The sequence below is a fragment of the Leopardus geoffroyi genome, chromosome A1, assembly GCF_018350155.1.
Source record: "Leopardus geoffroyi isolate Oge1 chromosome A1, O.geoffroyi_Oge1_pat1.0, whole genome shotgun sequence".
In the NCBI taxonomy this organism is placed as follows: Eukaryota; Metazoa; Chordata; class Mammalia; order Carnivora; family Felidae; genus Leopardus; species Leopardus geoffroyi.
This window is the reverse complement of record NC_059326.1, coordinates 122,823,783-122,838,468: the sequence shown is the minus strand read 5'-3', so window position 1 is coordinate 122,838,468 and position 14,686 is coordinate 122,823,783. Positions and strand designations below refer to the sequence as shown.

Sequence of the window (14,686 nt, the reverse complement as noted above, 5' to 3'; positions counted from 1 at the left end):
TCTGCAGGGGTCAAAATGTATAACTGTATAAAAGACTAAACCACTTAAATCATCATCTGAAAGCTTCTATTCTGATTGAACTTGCCGCTTATTACCCTGGATTTTCATCATTTTATATGAGAAATTATTTTCAGAACTGCAGCCGTAGAAATCAGCTTGTATATAGTTGACTTTCATAAGTTATACCTTTCAAATTATTTAGCTGCTAAAAAGATGAAAATGGATTATTTAGGAACAGAGAGAGGTTCCAAAGTAGTACTTAGAACCAAGTAATGAATAATTTATGAATTGGTATTCAGGATATATATATCCCAGTAGGTGGCGGAACCAGGATTTAGCAGACGTAAGTTTTAGTTCTATCACTGACATTTACCTGCAGTGCAGCAAAACTGTCCAGAGAATGGGCTCTAGAGTCAGACCCTTTAGTTCAAATTCTGGATCTACCACATACCAGATGACCTTAGGCAAATTATTTTACTGCTCAGAATTTCCTCATTCGTAAAAGAGAGGCCATAGTGCTACTCTGTAAGGCTGGTCAGAGTCTAAAAGAAATGGTATGTAAAATGTTGAGCATAGTGTCTGGCTCATAGTCAGCATTTAATGCATATTAATTATGGATCTACTGGCAGTAGCCACAAGCCCTTGGATGAGTATGACCTCTCTGAATCTTCCCTGATCTGCTGAATCCTCTAGGATTCTATGAATCTGGAGATATAATGTGTGGGAAACTGCTTTACCAACAGTACAACACTCTCAAAATATAAGATGATAATGGAATTGCAAGTCTCTAATGGTCCTGTGGACTCTGGAGCATAGACTTAATCCATGATGCCATGTGTAAAGTGATCCACAGCAATGATGCCAGTGGAGAAGCCAGGTGTTCTGGGCAAAATGTACTAGCAAAGGCTGTCTTATAATCTGCTGCCTTTTATATGTGAAGGCAATGTACCAGCCTTCTCACACTGGCCTTTTTCACCAGGAATACATAGGAATTTTTAAAGCCCAGCCCTACCTTCTACTCTTTGGCTAAGTGTAATAGGACATCTGTCTTAGCTGTGGGAAGCAATGTGCAGCCATGACTTAAGAGATGCTTCTTGAACCTCATGTAATTATGACATGACCCTGGCCTCATAGCCCACAGATCTGATAAGTTCATCCAACCATCTACTACTCCCCCTGCCAGGAGTCAGGGCTCCAGAGAGTATCTGCCACATGGAATTCACTTGCAATTTCAACCAGTCTTGGTCTTCAATCCATGCAGTGAATGTTGAGGGTTAGAAGAGGGTAAATATTTACTCTTCTCTGAATAGAGAACATTTTAGTCTCACCTCATAAGCCAGATGAAAGATATCAAGCCTCTTAATTATTTATGAGTGGAACTCCAAAACCTTGTGAAAAGTGTTATTGAAAAAAAAAAGAGAAAAGAAAAATGTTATTGAAGAAATACCCATTTCAATTTTCATGTGTAGGATTTGAGAAGAAATCAAAAGAGAATAGCTGAATTGAATGCCACCATAAGAAAATTAGAAGACAGGAATACCTTGCTTGGAGATGAACGAAATGAACTGGTGAGTTCTGATCAGAATTAGTTAGTTGGTTAATTAGTTAGTTAAGCATTTTGTTTAAAAAAGTATATATGATGTTGTAGAAGTATAACATAATAAAGAAAAATGCAGAAATGATAAAGGCACAGCTTAATAAATGCACCCAAAGTGACACACCCATATAACTACCACCCAGATGAGGACATGGATTACCAGCAGCTCAGATCGTCCCTTTCTTGTGACTGCTTCTAGTCACCATCCTTCTAGAGATAATCGATCGCTCTACTGAATTCTATCGCTCTAAAGGTCCACCGGTTTTAAAATGTTTTATAAATGGCACCATACAATAATTACTCTTCTGTGTCTGGCTTTTCTGCCCAGCATTACATTTGTGAAAGTCATTCATTGCATTGCACGTATAATTCATTCGTTTTCTTATTCTATTTTTCCAATAATACACCACAGTATATTTACTCTTCTATTGTTAATGGACATTTATGTCGTTTCTTGACAGTTTTAATGTTAATGGTGCATGTCTTTGGTGAGAAAACATGTTCATTTCTGGTGAGAACTTCCCAAGGAACAGAATTACTGGATCATAGAGTATGCATGTGGCCAGATTCAGTACGTATTGCCAGTTTTGCACACATGTTATAGCAATTACATTCCCACCAACGATGTATGAGAGTTACGGGTTCTCCACATCTTTTCCAACATGCACTGATAATTGATCATATTAGTCACTTTGGTGAGTGTGAGCGATAATTTGTATTGTAGGATTTTAACTTTTACTTTCCTTAATACTGAGGTTGAATAACTTTTCACATATCTTTTGGCCTTCTGGATATCCTTGTGCAAGTTGCCCTTTGTCTTTTGTAAAATTTTCTTTTGTACTGTCTTATTAAGAATAGGAATTCTTAAATAATTTTTGGACACTTGTATTTAAAATATCTTGCTCTGTGCCTTACATTTTAGATTCTTGATGGTGGCTCTTGGTACAAAGAAGTTATTTCCAGCCTTTCCTTTTTTCAAATATATGCATTTTAGGTTATAAATATCTCTAAGCATGACTAGCTTCATCCCATTTGTTTTTTTTTTTTTTTTAATGTCATAATGTATTACTATTTAGTTCAAAATCTTTTCTAACGTAAGATTTCTCCTTTGATCCATGGGTTACTTAGCCCTCAAGGCTTATTAACTTCAAACATCTGGAGATTTTTGAGTTACCTTTCTCTTACTGATTTCTACCTTAAGTCCGCTACAATCATAGAACATACTTTGTATTATTTCTTTTTCTTTTTTAAGTTGAAGTATAGTTGACACACAATGTTACATTAGTCAGGTATTCTTTGTATCATTTCATTCTTTAAAATTCGTTGAGATTCACTTTATGATGCTAGCCTCTTCTCACCTGTAGAAATATTCCATGTTCCCATGAAAAGAAGGTATACCCTGTGATCATTGCATGCATTTTGAATCAAGTTCATTAATCTCCTATATCTTTACAACGTTTTTGTGTGCTTGTTCTCCCAACAGATTTGTCCATTTCTATTCTTAGTTCTGTCGATTCTGCTATATATGTATTTGAAGTCAGGGTACTAGGTATATGTAAATTAAGATTTGTTAAATACTTGCATCATGATTTTTTTTTTATCTTCCGTAATACTTCTTAAAGTCTTGATCTGATGTTAGTTGAACTACATCAGAATTTTTTCTGTTAGTGGTTTCATGAATAACTATATTGACTTTCAAACTTTATAGCATTTAAACCCTCTCTTTTTTTTTTTTTTTCAACGTTTATTTATTTTTGGGACAGAGAGAGACAGAGCATGAACGGGGGAGGGGCAGAGAGAGAGGGAGACACAGAATCGGAAACAGGCTCCAGGCTCTGAGCCATCAGCCCAGAGCCCGACGCGGGGCTCGAACTCACGGACCGCGAGATCGTGACCTGGCTGAAGTCGGACACTTAACCGACTGCGCCACCCAGGCGCCCCTCTATGTCTTTTTTTAAGGGATTTTTTTGTTTATTTTTGAGGGAGGGGCAGAGAGAGAGAGAGAGAGAGAGCAGGACAGAGGATCTGAAGCAGGCTCTGAGCTGTCAGCACAGAGCCTGATGCAGGGCTCAAACTCACGAACCGTGAGTTCATGACCTGAAATGAAGTCGGACACTCAACTGACTGAGCCACCCAGGCATCCCTAAGCTACCTCTTTTAAAAGGAACATTTTTGGGGGTACTTTGGATCTATGGTTACTGATGTATGATCTGGTAGAATTACTGATATCTCCTTTTATTTCTGTTTATCTACATCTTCCATAAATAGCATCTACTAAGTAAATTTAACTATTTAAAACCCTGGGGGGCACCTGGGTGGCTCAATTGGTTAAGCATCTGACTCTTGATCTCAGCTCAGGTCTTGACCTCAGGGTTGTGAGATAAGGCCCCGAATTGGGCTCCACACCGGGTGTGGAGCCTGCTTAAAAACAGCTATTTAAAATGCTTGTCATTGACCTTCGGCAAAGAGACAGTTTAAAATAGCAAACCTAGTGGAATAATTTATTTGTCCTTGTATGTGCTCAATATTTAATATGTTTGCTTCAGATACTTGAAGCTCAAAACTCAGGATTAAATAGCGTTATGAAAAATTTTGGCCTTCAATATAAAATGAGTTTTCAAATGACAGTTGGGGAATACTGTTTCAGAATCACACGAGCAGCTTTTTCAAATATTTATAGGTCGCTAAGTCTCCTATCCCAGCACTTCCCAAAACGTTGGAGTCTCAGAAACAGGAGCAGTCTTGTCAGATGGTTCTGACACACCCCACCACTTTTCTTGCTTCAGTACCCCTCCCCCAATACATATCATTCAGAATCATTAGTATAAAGTGAATGAACTAACCATAGGAACTTTAATATGGAAATCCATTAGGTATAGAATGAACATAAAATATGCCATCCAAGTGGGAGAGTTTGGAGAGTAAAAGGGATGGGGACTATTAACAATTACCCCAAGACAGCATCCATAAAGTTAGACCAGTGGTTCTCAGCTATAGGCAATTTTGTCAGTACCTGGAGACATTTTTGATTGTCACAACTGGGAGGATGTTACTGGAATCTAGTGAGCAGAAGCCAAGGATGCTGCTAAACATGGTACAATGTACAGGACATCTCTTCATGGCAAAACCTATCTAGCCCACAATGTCTACAGTGCAGAGGTTGAGAAATCCTGCCTTAGACTAACAGGTGAACCAGAATATGGTCACTCTTAATTACTGGGGGGTATGAATACAATCATACTTAGCCTAGACTTGGTGAGAATTAAATGTTCTTAAACATAAATATCAACAGAACTTTGAGAGTAAGTCCCCCCCCCCCACCTTAGTAACATTTTCTTAAAAATAAGCATCTTTGGAGCACCTGGATCTCGGGGTCATGAGTTCAAGCCCCCTGTTGGGTGTCGAGATTACAAAAAGATAAATAAACTTCAAACATGTAAATAAAAATAAAGAGCTTCAGCATGGTTCAGGAGTCTTAGCAAGATCTCCCATGGGAAGAATAGACTTTGGCAATAACTAGGCTTGGGTTTGGGTCCCAGTTGTACTACTTAGTGATGTGTGATTCATATGAGCTGCTTTATCTTTCTGAGCCAGTGAGGGGTCATTACAGGCCCAGGGAGATGTGTGAGCAGCGTGAGATTGGGGCTGAGCACAGCATGGTAACTGGACTACAGGAATCAAGGACGTGCAAGGTATGAAGTTGCTCTTCCTGAGCATTTCCAAAAGCAGAACTTTGGCAGCTTTTAAGGTAACACATTGATACAGAGTTCAGAAGACTGTGATGAAAAACCATCAGGGGCACCTGGGTGGCGCAGTCAGTTAAGCGTCCAACTTCAGCTCAGGTCATGATCTCACGGTTCGTGAGTTAGAGCCCTGCTTTGGGCTCTGTGCGGACGGCTCAGAGCCTGGAGCCTGCTTCGGATTCTGTGGCTTTTTCTCTCTCTGCCCCTTCCCTGCTCATGCCCTGTCTCTCTGTCTGTCTGTCTCTCTCTCTCTCTCTCAAAAAGAAATTACATTAAAAAAAATAGAAAAACCATTAGAGGAAACTGAGAACAAAGCAGTCAGGCTGTTAAATGAATGATGGAAGTGGTCAATCCCAAGATACATGGTGAAGCAGAGAAAAGGTGGCCCCAGATGGGCTTTGACTCCTTCTGCTCCCATATCCACTCTTGCACAAGAGACAAATTGTAACTTATGTCTTCCCAGTTAAAACGTGTGCGAGAAACCGAAAAGCAATGTAAACCTCTTCTGGAAAGGAACAAGTGCCTCGCCAAGAGAAACGATGAACTGATGGTGTCTTTGCAGCGCATGGAAGAGAAGCTAAAAGCTGTGACAAAGGAAAATTCAGAAATGGTGTGTATCAGAGACTCTGAAAAGCTTCAGCTTCTGTCCTTACGTTACTCCAGCAACCTGTCTTATTTGTTCTTTCTCAGTTTGTTTTTCAAATACGATGCCGGTCATGAAAGTTTGGGTTTTCCCTATGTAAGCAAGGAACCTTTAAGGAAGAAAGCAACGTGGGGCTGAATTTTAAGGGGCTTCTAAGTTTGCAGAATGGTTGGAATCTGCACTTTCCAGAATCTCCCAAATACAGAAGCAAACTTTTAACATAGCCCTCAGCCACAGAAACTTGCAAGAATTTCACTAATGTGCTCTTTATAGAACTGTACAATGGGTACCTCTCGTCTTCTAAGACCTTGCGTAATAGTTGAGAAATAGTTGCCATCATTTGTATTATTTTTTTTTTAAAAACTTTTTAACGTTTATTTACTCTTGAGAGACACAGAGAGACAGACCGTGAGCAGGGGAGGGGCAGAGAGAGAGGGAGACGCAAAATCCAAAGCAGGCTCCAGGCTCTGAGCCGTCAGCACAGAGCCCGACATGGGGCTCGAACTCACGAACCTCTAGATCATGACCTGAGCCGAAGTCGGATACTTAACCGACTGAGCCACCCAGGCGCTCCGCCATTGTTTCTATTCTGTATGGACAGGTGATGAGCACATCCACTCCTTAACAGACTTACAAGGTAGCTATAGGGATCTTCAGACATTCCCAGTGATTTTGACTTGTAGCAAATAAAATGTACTTGAGGGTTTTGGTTGGTGTGCAGATGAACCTGAGCAATTTTCACATTTAGCTGGAGCCTCATAAAGTTTCTGCAGATATTTTATGTTAACTACTAAAGTTTGGGGTTTTTTTTTATGTCTTTAACCTATACTTTCTTCTTTTCCACTCCAGAGAGAAAAAATAACATCCCATCCACCCTTGAAGAAATTAAAATCACTGAATGACCTCGATCAAGCTAATGAAGAACAAGAGACAGAGTTTTTAAAACTTCAAGTCATTGAGCAGCAGAACATCATTGATGAGCTCACAAGGGTGGGTCTTGATCAGTCTATAAACTCTAAGTTGTTCCCAAGGACAAGTAGCCAAGAAATCAACATATGCTGGAAGCACTTGATAATTTCTTCAGATTAGCCCCAAAGGCCCAAGTTTATATATTCAATATATAAATAGTTTGAAGAGACTGTATTCCAAAATTACTTTATATTATTAAGCTGTTTTATATATTTTCAATTATAATCCTTAGTTAACTAATTTGACAACATAAATAGCAGCTGCAAAGTACCTTATAAGGACTTTCAAATGCATCCTTATGCAAGTAGAGAGGTAGTGTGGGTATGCCTTCTAATTGCCTTCCTGTATCAAGATTCTGAGGGTAAGAGATGAAATATTTTGCCAACAATAGCAGGACCACATGCCCTTTATTTCCCAACATTTAATTCAGTGTCCAGTACTTATGTGCAGTTTACTAACTATTTGTTGAGGGCTGCCCAGGTGGCTCAGTTGGTTAAGCATCCGACTTCGGCTCGGGTCATGATCTCATAGCTCATGAGTTCGAGTCCCTCACACTGCTGAGCCTGCTTGGGATTGTGTCTGTCTGTCTCTCTCTCTCTCTCCCACTCCCTCTGCCCCTGCCCCACTCAGGTGTGCATGCATGCGCGCTCTCTCTCTCTCTCTCTCACGAAATGAATTGATAAACTTTAAATAAATAAATATTTGTTGAATGAATAGTGACCTCGTAATTACATGACACAGTGGAAGTTTTATTCCCCATGTTCTGACTGTGAATTTAGTACCTACTGAAGTGTGTAGAACAATTACTATTCCCATTTGCATCCGGTCAAGGCCTGTTTACCATCAGTAGTGGACTAAGACCTTCAGATGCCTTTGGGTTTCCTCTTTGCCTCTTGGTCTTTATTCTGTGATTGATATCTCTGGTCGCTCTCACGTTAGGACCCAGCTGAGGCCTGGAGAATTGAGGAACCAGCAGTGGGGTGGTGGTGGTTAGGTGTCTCCAGAGAAGGGTGAACAAGATAATTTCCTGCCATTGAAGGAAGAGAAGATTATAACTTCTGTTTGTAACTATTTGTGGTTTACCCTTTGTAAATGGTCTAAGTTCAGTCTGTGTTATAAGACATATAGTGTATTAGGAGGATAATCTAAGTGTAAACTTCCCAAGTTTCAGATATGTTGAGGTTGTATGATCAAAATACTTTTTACAAGGCAGGAAATCCAAAAAGTTAACATCACTGACTTTAACCAGACTATAAAACATGTGAAGCACTGTGCCTCTTACTTCACATCCATATCCTTAATAACTCTTAAATCGCAGATTCACTCAGCCAAGAATTTGCTCAGCTTTGAGTATCTAAGGTTAAAGCTAAGTTTCTTACAGGATTTTGACATGTGGAGGCATGTCATCCAGACTTTCAGGGAAACTGTCACTTATTTAATCTACCTTTGAATTTGTACAGTAAATACATAGAGTACTTCGTAGATGAACGCCCAATTCCCAGGATATCTCTACCCATAACAAGAATGAATCAGGAAATCAATCATTATTTCTAGATATTCTTTGAGTTTCCCAGAACATTCCAACAAGAACCACTGTCCCTTCACACACCAGATGATTCCAATTCAGTAGATACTCCTGTTTCCATCTTCAGAGGCTGCAGGTGAGAACAAGGGTCTAAGAATAGTCAAAGGGCAGTTTTCTGTGCCTTCAACTGATTAAATGCAAAGAATAAAGTTTTTGTACAGTAGTATTTTTTTCAGTACCTAAATATAAAGTAATTTGAAAAATTACTGAAAGAAACTGAAAAATTGTGCTTTGGGAAAATAGGAGTGACTCTTTTCAGAGCTACTTAATCTTTAGGTATAACAAAGGATTCTATGAAGAAAACTGTGCCCTTCCTGATTGGGAGGCTCTCAGATCCACATAGATGATCAAGAAACGTTGTAGAGTATTTTTAGTATAAAAATATATAAGTATATATGGGACACCTGGCTGGCTCCACCAGAGGAGCTTGTGACCCTTGAGCTGAGGGTCCTGGGTTTGAGCCCCACCTTGAATGTAGAGATTACTTAAATAAATAAAAACTTTAAAAAAATATGTAAGTATCAAACCTAAAAGTTGCCAAAATTACAAAACACAATTTTACTTTAAATAGAAATATGTAATGACTCAGGCAAAAACAAACTCTGTCATTAAAAAAAAAAAAAAAACACAACCTAGGGCACCTGTGTGGCTCAGTCAGTGAAGCATCCAACTTTGGCTCGGCTCATGATCTCGCAGTCTGTGAGTTTGAGCCCCACGTCGGGCTCTGTGCTGACAGCTCAGAGCCTGGAGCCTGCTTTGGATTCTGTGTCTCCCTCTCTCTCTGCCCCTCCCCCACTCACACACTCTGTCTCTCTTTCTGAAATAAATAAACATTAAAAAATTTAAAAAAAAAACCATCTATAGGAAAATATGTACCAACTCAACACCTGAAAAGCTTCATCTGTTTTCCAGGACCGAGAAAAGCTCATCCGTAGGAGAAAACATAGAAGAAGTTCCAAGCCAATTAAGGTAATGGGAAAACTAGGTTATCAGGCTTTTGCCACAAACACTGCCAGGGAAGTGAGGCTTGCCAAGGAATCTTCCTGCAAAGATGTGATAAATCAGATGTTCCTACACTGAAGCAAACCATGGGCTTTATTTGCTAGAAGAAAATCTCTTCTCCTGACAGTTCTTAGAAGTCCCCAAATGATTGTGTTATGGATTTTAACCTTTAAAGTTTGCTTTAACATGAGACTATCTGAGTGAAAGAAAGCACTGGGTTTGATGTAGAAAACAGTATCTGACAAGCTGGAGAGTCAAACTCCAAGAACATGCAAGAGATACATATGATTTAATGCCTCCCAGCGAAAAATATTATTAGTTTCTCATACACACCCTATAATTGATTAGTATATTTTTATTCAGTTGGACAATATTACTGATAAGGGTTTGATTTTTATTCCATTATTCACTTGGATAATATTATTGATAATGATTATTAATAATGGTACTCTCAGGGGTGCCCGGGTAGCTCATTCGGTTAAGTGTCCAACTCTTGATTTTGGCTCAGATCATGATCTCGTGGTTGTGAGATTGAGCCTCGCATTGGGCTCTGTGCTGAGTGTGGAGCCTGCTTGAGATTCTCTCTCTCACTCTTTCTCTGTGCCCCTCCTCTGCTCATGCTTGCACTCTCTCTCTTCTCTCTCAAATAAACTTAGAAAAATTATCATTAAAAAATAATGGTACTCCCAATCCATCAATATTTATATAGCCTCTTACAATCCACAGAGTTTTTTTATTTAATTTGTCTACTTGATTTTGTTTTTATCAAGTACATCATTTGATTTGGATATGGGATTGGATGATAAGACTTAAGATTTGAGAATCTCACATAGATGCCTGGACTTTAGGTTTCTTGATTATATTTTAAATACTGAAAAGACTATTCAATGAATGGAGCCAAATGTTAATGAATATTCCCCCCAAAACTTCAGAAGTGTGAAATAATGTGGGACAAACTTTTATTGGAATTATAGTGTTCATGCCCAGAGCTTTTCTTTCATCTGAGAAGCACTAAAGGACCCCTCTCTTCTGTGTCCATTTGCACATACGCCAGCCGATGGTGCCTTCATAATATGTTGACTTTCTCCACTTCTAGTCGTGTCAGTAAATATGTACTTTCCCTCCCCTAGAGGCCTGTTTTGGACCCATTTATTGGCTACGACGAGGACTCCATGGATTCAGAGACGTCATCTATGGCATCATTTAGAACAGACCGAACACCAGCTACTCCTGATGACGACTTGGATGAAGTAAGCTTTTCCGCTTCTCTAGTCTTTTGTGATATTGTCACCAAATCTTTCCTTTAAGGTGGGAAAGAAGCCTTGCACTTCTAATATCCTGTATGAGCTGCACAACATGATCACATAATAGTGAACCCTTTTGACTTTTTTACCTCTTGGAAAATAGCTTCACCTGTGTCATGTAGCCTTTTTAACAACTTGTGTAAACTTCTGTAACTTGAAGACTTTTTTTTTTTTTTTTTTTTTTTTTTCCCAAAATAAAAGTCCCTTTTCTGGACTGCCTGGATGGCTCAGTCAGTAGAGCATGCAACTTTTGATCTCAGGGTCATAAGTTCAAGCCCCTACTTAAAAAAAGAAAGTTTCCAAAATTCTTCATCTAGGGAAGGTGTGAACCAAGAAACAAGCTTAGAAGAACAAGCTTCTCGATACAGTTAAAGACAGGGTTTAGCAGAATGTGCCCTGTAGACTACCTTTATCAAAATCATCTAGGGGGATTTGATCACATTGAAAATTCCTGGATTCTATTGCATAACTCCTGACTTAGGATCCTGTGGGTAGAACCCTCAACTCTGCATTTTTCCCAAAACTCCCTGGTGATTGTATTATGTTCTGAAGTTTGAGACGTTGTAATGCCCGAAGTTCCTAAACCTCCCACAAAAGACCACCAGAGTCGTGAGTCAAAGCCAAGCGGCAAGGGGCGTTTATTGCAGGTTCGAACCTGGACCTCTGCGCACTCGTTGCTGGTGACGCTAAGAGGCCTCGATCAGAGTTGGTATAGGGTTTTTATAGACAGGGACAAACAGCATAGGTGAGTGAGGGTCCTGATTGGTAAATTCTAAAGTAAGGACATTTGTGGTTTTCTGATTGGGCGTCCTTTGTCTGTCCTTCGGCGAGAAGGCTTTGTCCGTTACTTGTGATGGGAGGAGAAAAAGGGGGAAGGGGAGGAATGTGTTAAGCAAGCAAGATTACAGAAGCGAAGGACGCCAGTTAGTTTGTGTACAATTACTATAGTTACTCATTTCATTACATATCAGACTACATTCATTTAGGGAGATTTACAACCCATTCTACTACACGGCGGGTTACATCCAGGAAAGGTCTCACAATGCTCATAGCAAACAGCAAGCAAAACAGACTTCTCAGCAATTGTATTTCTTGTCAAAGATCCACAATACGGGAAGAGAGAACTTAGCTTTAAACTATTTGGATTGTTCTTTTCAACGTAAAACTATAAAACTATGTTTTTATAATTTATCTCTGAAAGAAGTTGTTGGATTTGAATGTATTGAAAAGAATTGAGACTAAAACTCTAAGTATTATTGACTCACATTTGTATCCAGACTAGATATAAGTTCTCATTTGGGTCCAAAATTGACTGCAATGCAAGCCCAAATGAGCAATCATCAGAAATGTATAAATAAGCAAATGCCTCTTATTAACAAATATTGAGTATTTCTGCAATGTCCATCTTGAAAGTACATAATTCATGTCTATGTATGCATTTTAAAATTAAGAATAAAATCACACCAAATCCAGTATCAAACATTTACTTCTCCTTATAAAGTGGGAAAATGTTAATATTTCATATTGAACACAGGACCGGAACGTAACATAATTATTTTTTGGCTTTTTTTTTTTTTTTTTGTCACCTTAAGAGTTTAGCGGCTGAAGAATCGGAGCTACGCTTTCGACAATTAACAAAAGAATACCAGGCCCTTCAGAGAGCATATGCCCTCCTACAGGAGCAGACTGGAGGCATCATCGATGCTGAAAGAGAAGCCAAGGTCAGTATCCATCCAGGGAGCATGCTCTGAATTGGCTTGCAGCAGTCACAACATGAAAGTACTATGGACGTAAAAATATCAATAGGATAGCTTTCCCTGGATCCTTCTCTCCACTGTGGCTTTTGAACTGTTTCATCTTTTATGTCAACAAACCTTGGATCTAGAGACATTAGAACCAACTTAGATCGATGCTTTTGTTCCTGTAAAGATAGTAGTTCTTATGCTTGCTATTTGAAAACTTATATTTTCAAAGCTAGACAATATTGAATTTTGATAATCCGCTTTATTTAGCTTCTTTCTTGGGAAAAAAAATACTTCAGTGGTTAGTCATTTTCTTTTCTTAGTTAATAAGTGCACAGCATGAAACTGAAAGCTCACAAAGAATTTTCAGTGCCAGTATCTCATTTGATTTTTATAACAGCACCCTAAGGCAGGTATTTTATAAAAGAGGAGTTTAAGGCTCCGAGAGGTTAATTGACTTGCCCAAGATCACACAGCTAATAAATAGAAAACTTGGATTCCAGGTAAAATCTAACTGGGTCACACGTTCTTTTCATTACACTACAACTGCCTCACGGTTTTTTTAAAACCGTTATTTTAAGACACCCACCCCCCCACACACATACATATATGCATACAGTACTAATGCTTACAATTTATTGAGTGCTTGCTGTGTTCCAGGCATTGTTCTAAGCACTTTACATACATTATCTCACGTAATCCTAAAACAACCCTATGAGTTATAGGCTATTATTAACTATGTGCTTTTCATAGGAGAGGAGATAATAGCTTAGTAGGAGTTAAATGTAGATTAGCTAGGTTGAAACCAGGATATGTAGCTTAGTTAGATGATAGCTAGGATATGAACCTCGTGTTTCTGAGTTCAGTCATAACCACCATGCCATAACTGCCTCATAGATTAATTTACGTGGGGCAAGAAGGAATATGACCACCCAGTGATTTTGTCTCACTTTCAATTTAGAGGGTCTGTAGTATGCTGAGGAATGTTGTAAGAACTACTGTTAGTTGCTTAGTGAGACAGGATAGATATTATAATTATGTATTTTTATTTTATTTTTTTTTTAATTTTTTTTTTCAACGTTTATTTATTTTTGGGACAGAGAGAGACAGAGCATGAACGGGGGAGGGGCAGAGAGAGAGGGAGACACAGAATCGGAAACAGGCTCCAGGCTCTGAGCCATCAGCCCAGAGCCCGACGCGGGGCTCGAACTCCCGGACCGCGAGATCGTGACCTGGCTGAAGTCGGACGCTTAACCGACTGCGCCACCCAGGCGCCCCATATAATTATGTATTTTTAAATGGAAATATATGTACATGCACATGTTTATACGTAACCGAATAAATGTTTTAAAAAAGAAACCTGTGATTTGGAATAGACAGGCAGGCAATCATTAGAAAGGGAGGTATGTGTGTTCCTTTGTGTTTATGCTCTACTATCAGTTGTGGTTTTCATTTTCAGTATGTTCTAAGCACTCTCACCAACATAGGATTGGTCATTTAAAATAAGACCATACATCTTGTTTTTGAAGAGGTAATGATGTAGAAACTTTCTCTCATCTCACCCTCTTCTCCAAATAAAGGTTTAGCATTATCTCTGGCCAAAAACAAAACAACTTAATCATTCTCAGCAAAATAGTGTAAAACAAATCAATATGTTAGAAATAAAGCAATAGAGTAAGTTCAAAGTAGAAATGCAAAAATAAATAATATAGATGAATGAGCATCAGTGAAACAAAAGATGTAATCATTTTGATATACGAAAGAAAATTGATTGTACTCAACACTCATTTGAGGTTAAAATGATTCTTGGCAAAATTAAGCTTAGAATTTTTTTTAACCTGATAAAGGTAAATATAATCTTCATTGTCCAAAGATACATCTTCCTCATCATGAAGAATAAGAAAAGGAGGGATTCCTGGCTGGCTCAGTCTATAGGGAATGCAGCTCTTGATCTTAAGGTTGCGAGTTCGGGCCCAATGTTGGGCATAAAGATTACTTTTAAGGAAGGAAGGAGGAAGAATGGAAGAAAGAAAAAAGGAAAGGATACCTGCCATTGCTGACTTTATTCTACATTGTAATAAGGAACCTATGCAGATAAGAT

At 38.8% G+C, this 14,686-nt stretch overlaps 1 protein-coding gene across 4 annotated transcripts in view; it reads left to right on the top strand.

The window, feature by feature from the left end:
* The window catches only part of JAKMIP2 (janus kinase and microtubule interacting protein 2), a 178,685-nt gene that overhangs the window by 121,810 nt on the left and 42,189 nt on the right, over positions 1–14,686 (top strand). For all 4 annotated transcript variants that reach the window (XM_045493077.1, XM_045493068.1, XM_045493059.1 and 1 more), the window contains exons 5-10: positions 1,470–1,568; positions 5,804–5,950; positions 6,833–6,973; positions 9,450–9,506; positions 10,670–10,789; positions 12,436–12,564. In XM_045493077.1, coding sequence (XP_045349033.1) covers positions 1,470–1,568; positions 5,804–5,950; positions 6,833–6,973; positions 9,450–9,506; positions 10,670–10,789; positions 12,436–12,564 — 693 coding nt within the window. The remainder of the gene's footprint in view (positions 1–1,469; positions 1,569–5,803; positions 5,951–6,832; positions 6,974–9,449; positions 9,507–10,669; positions 10,790–12,435; positions 12,565–14,686) is intronic.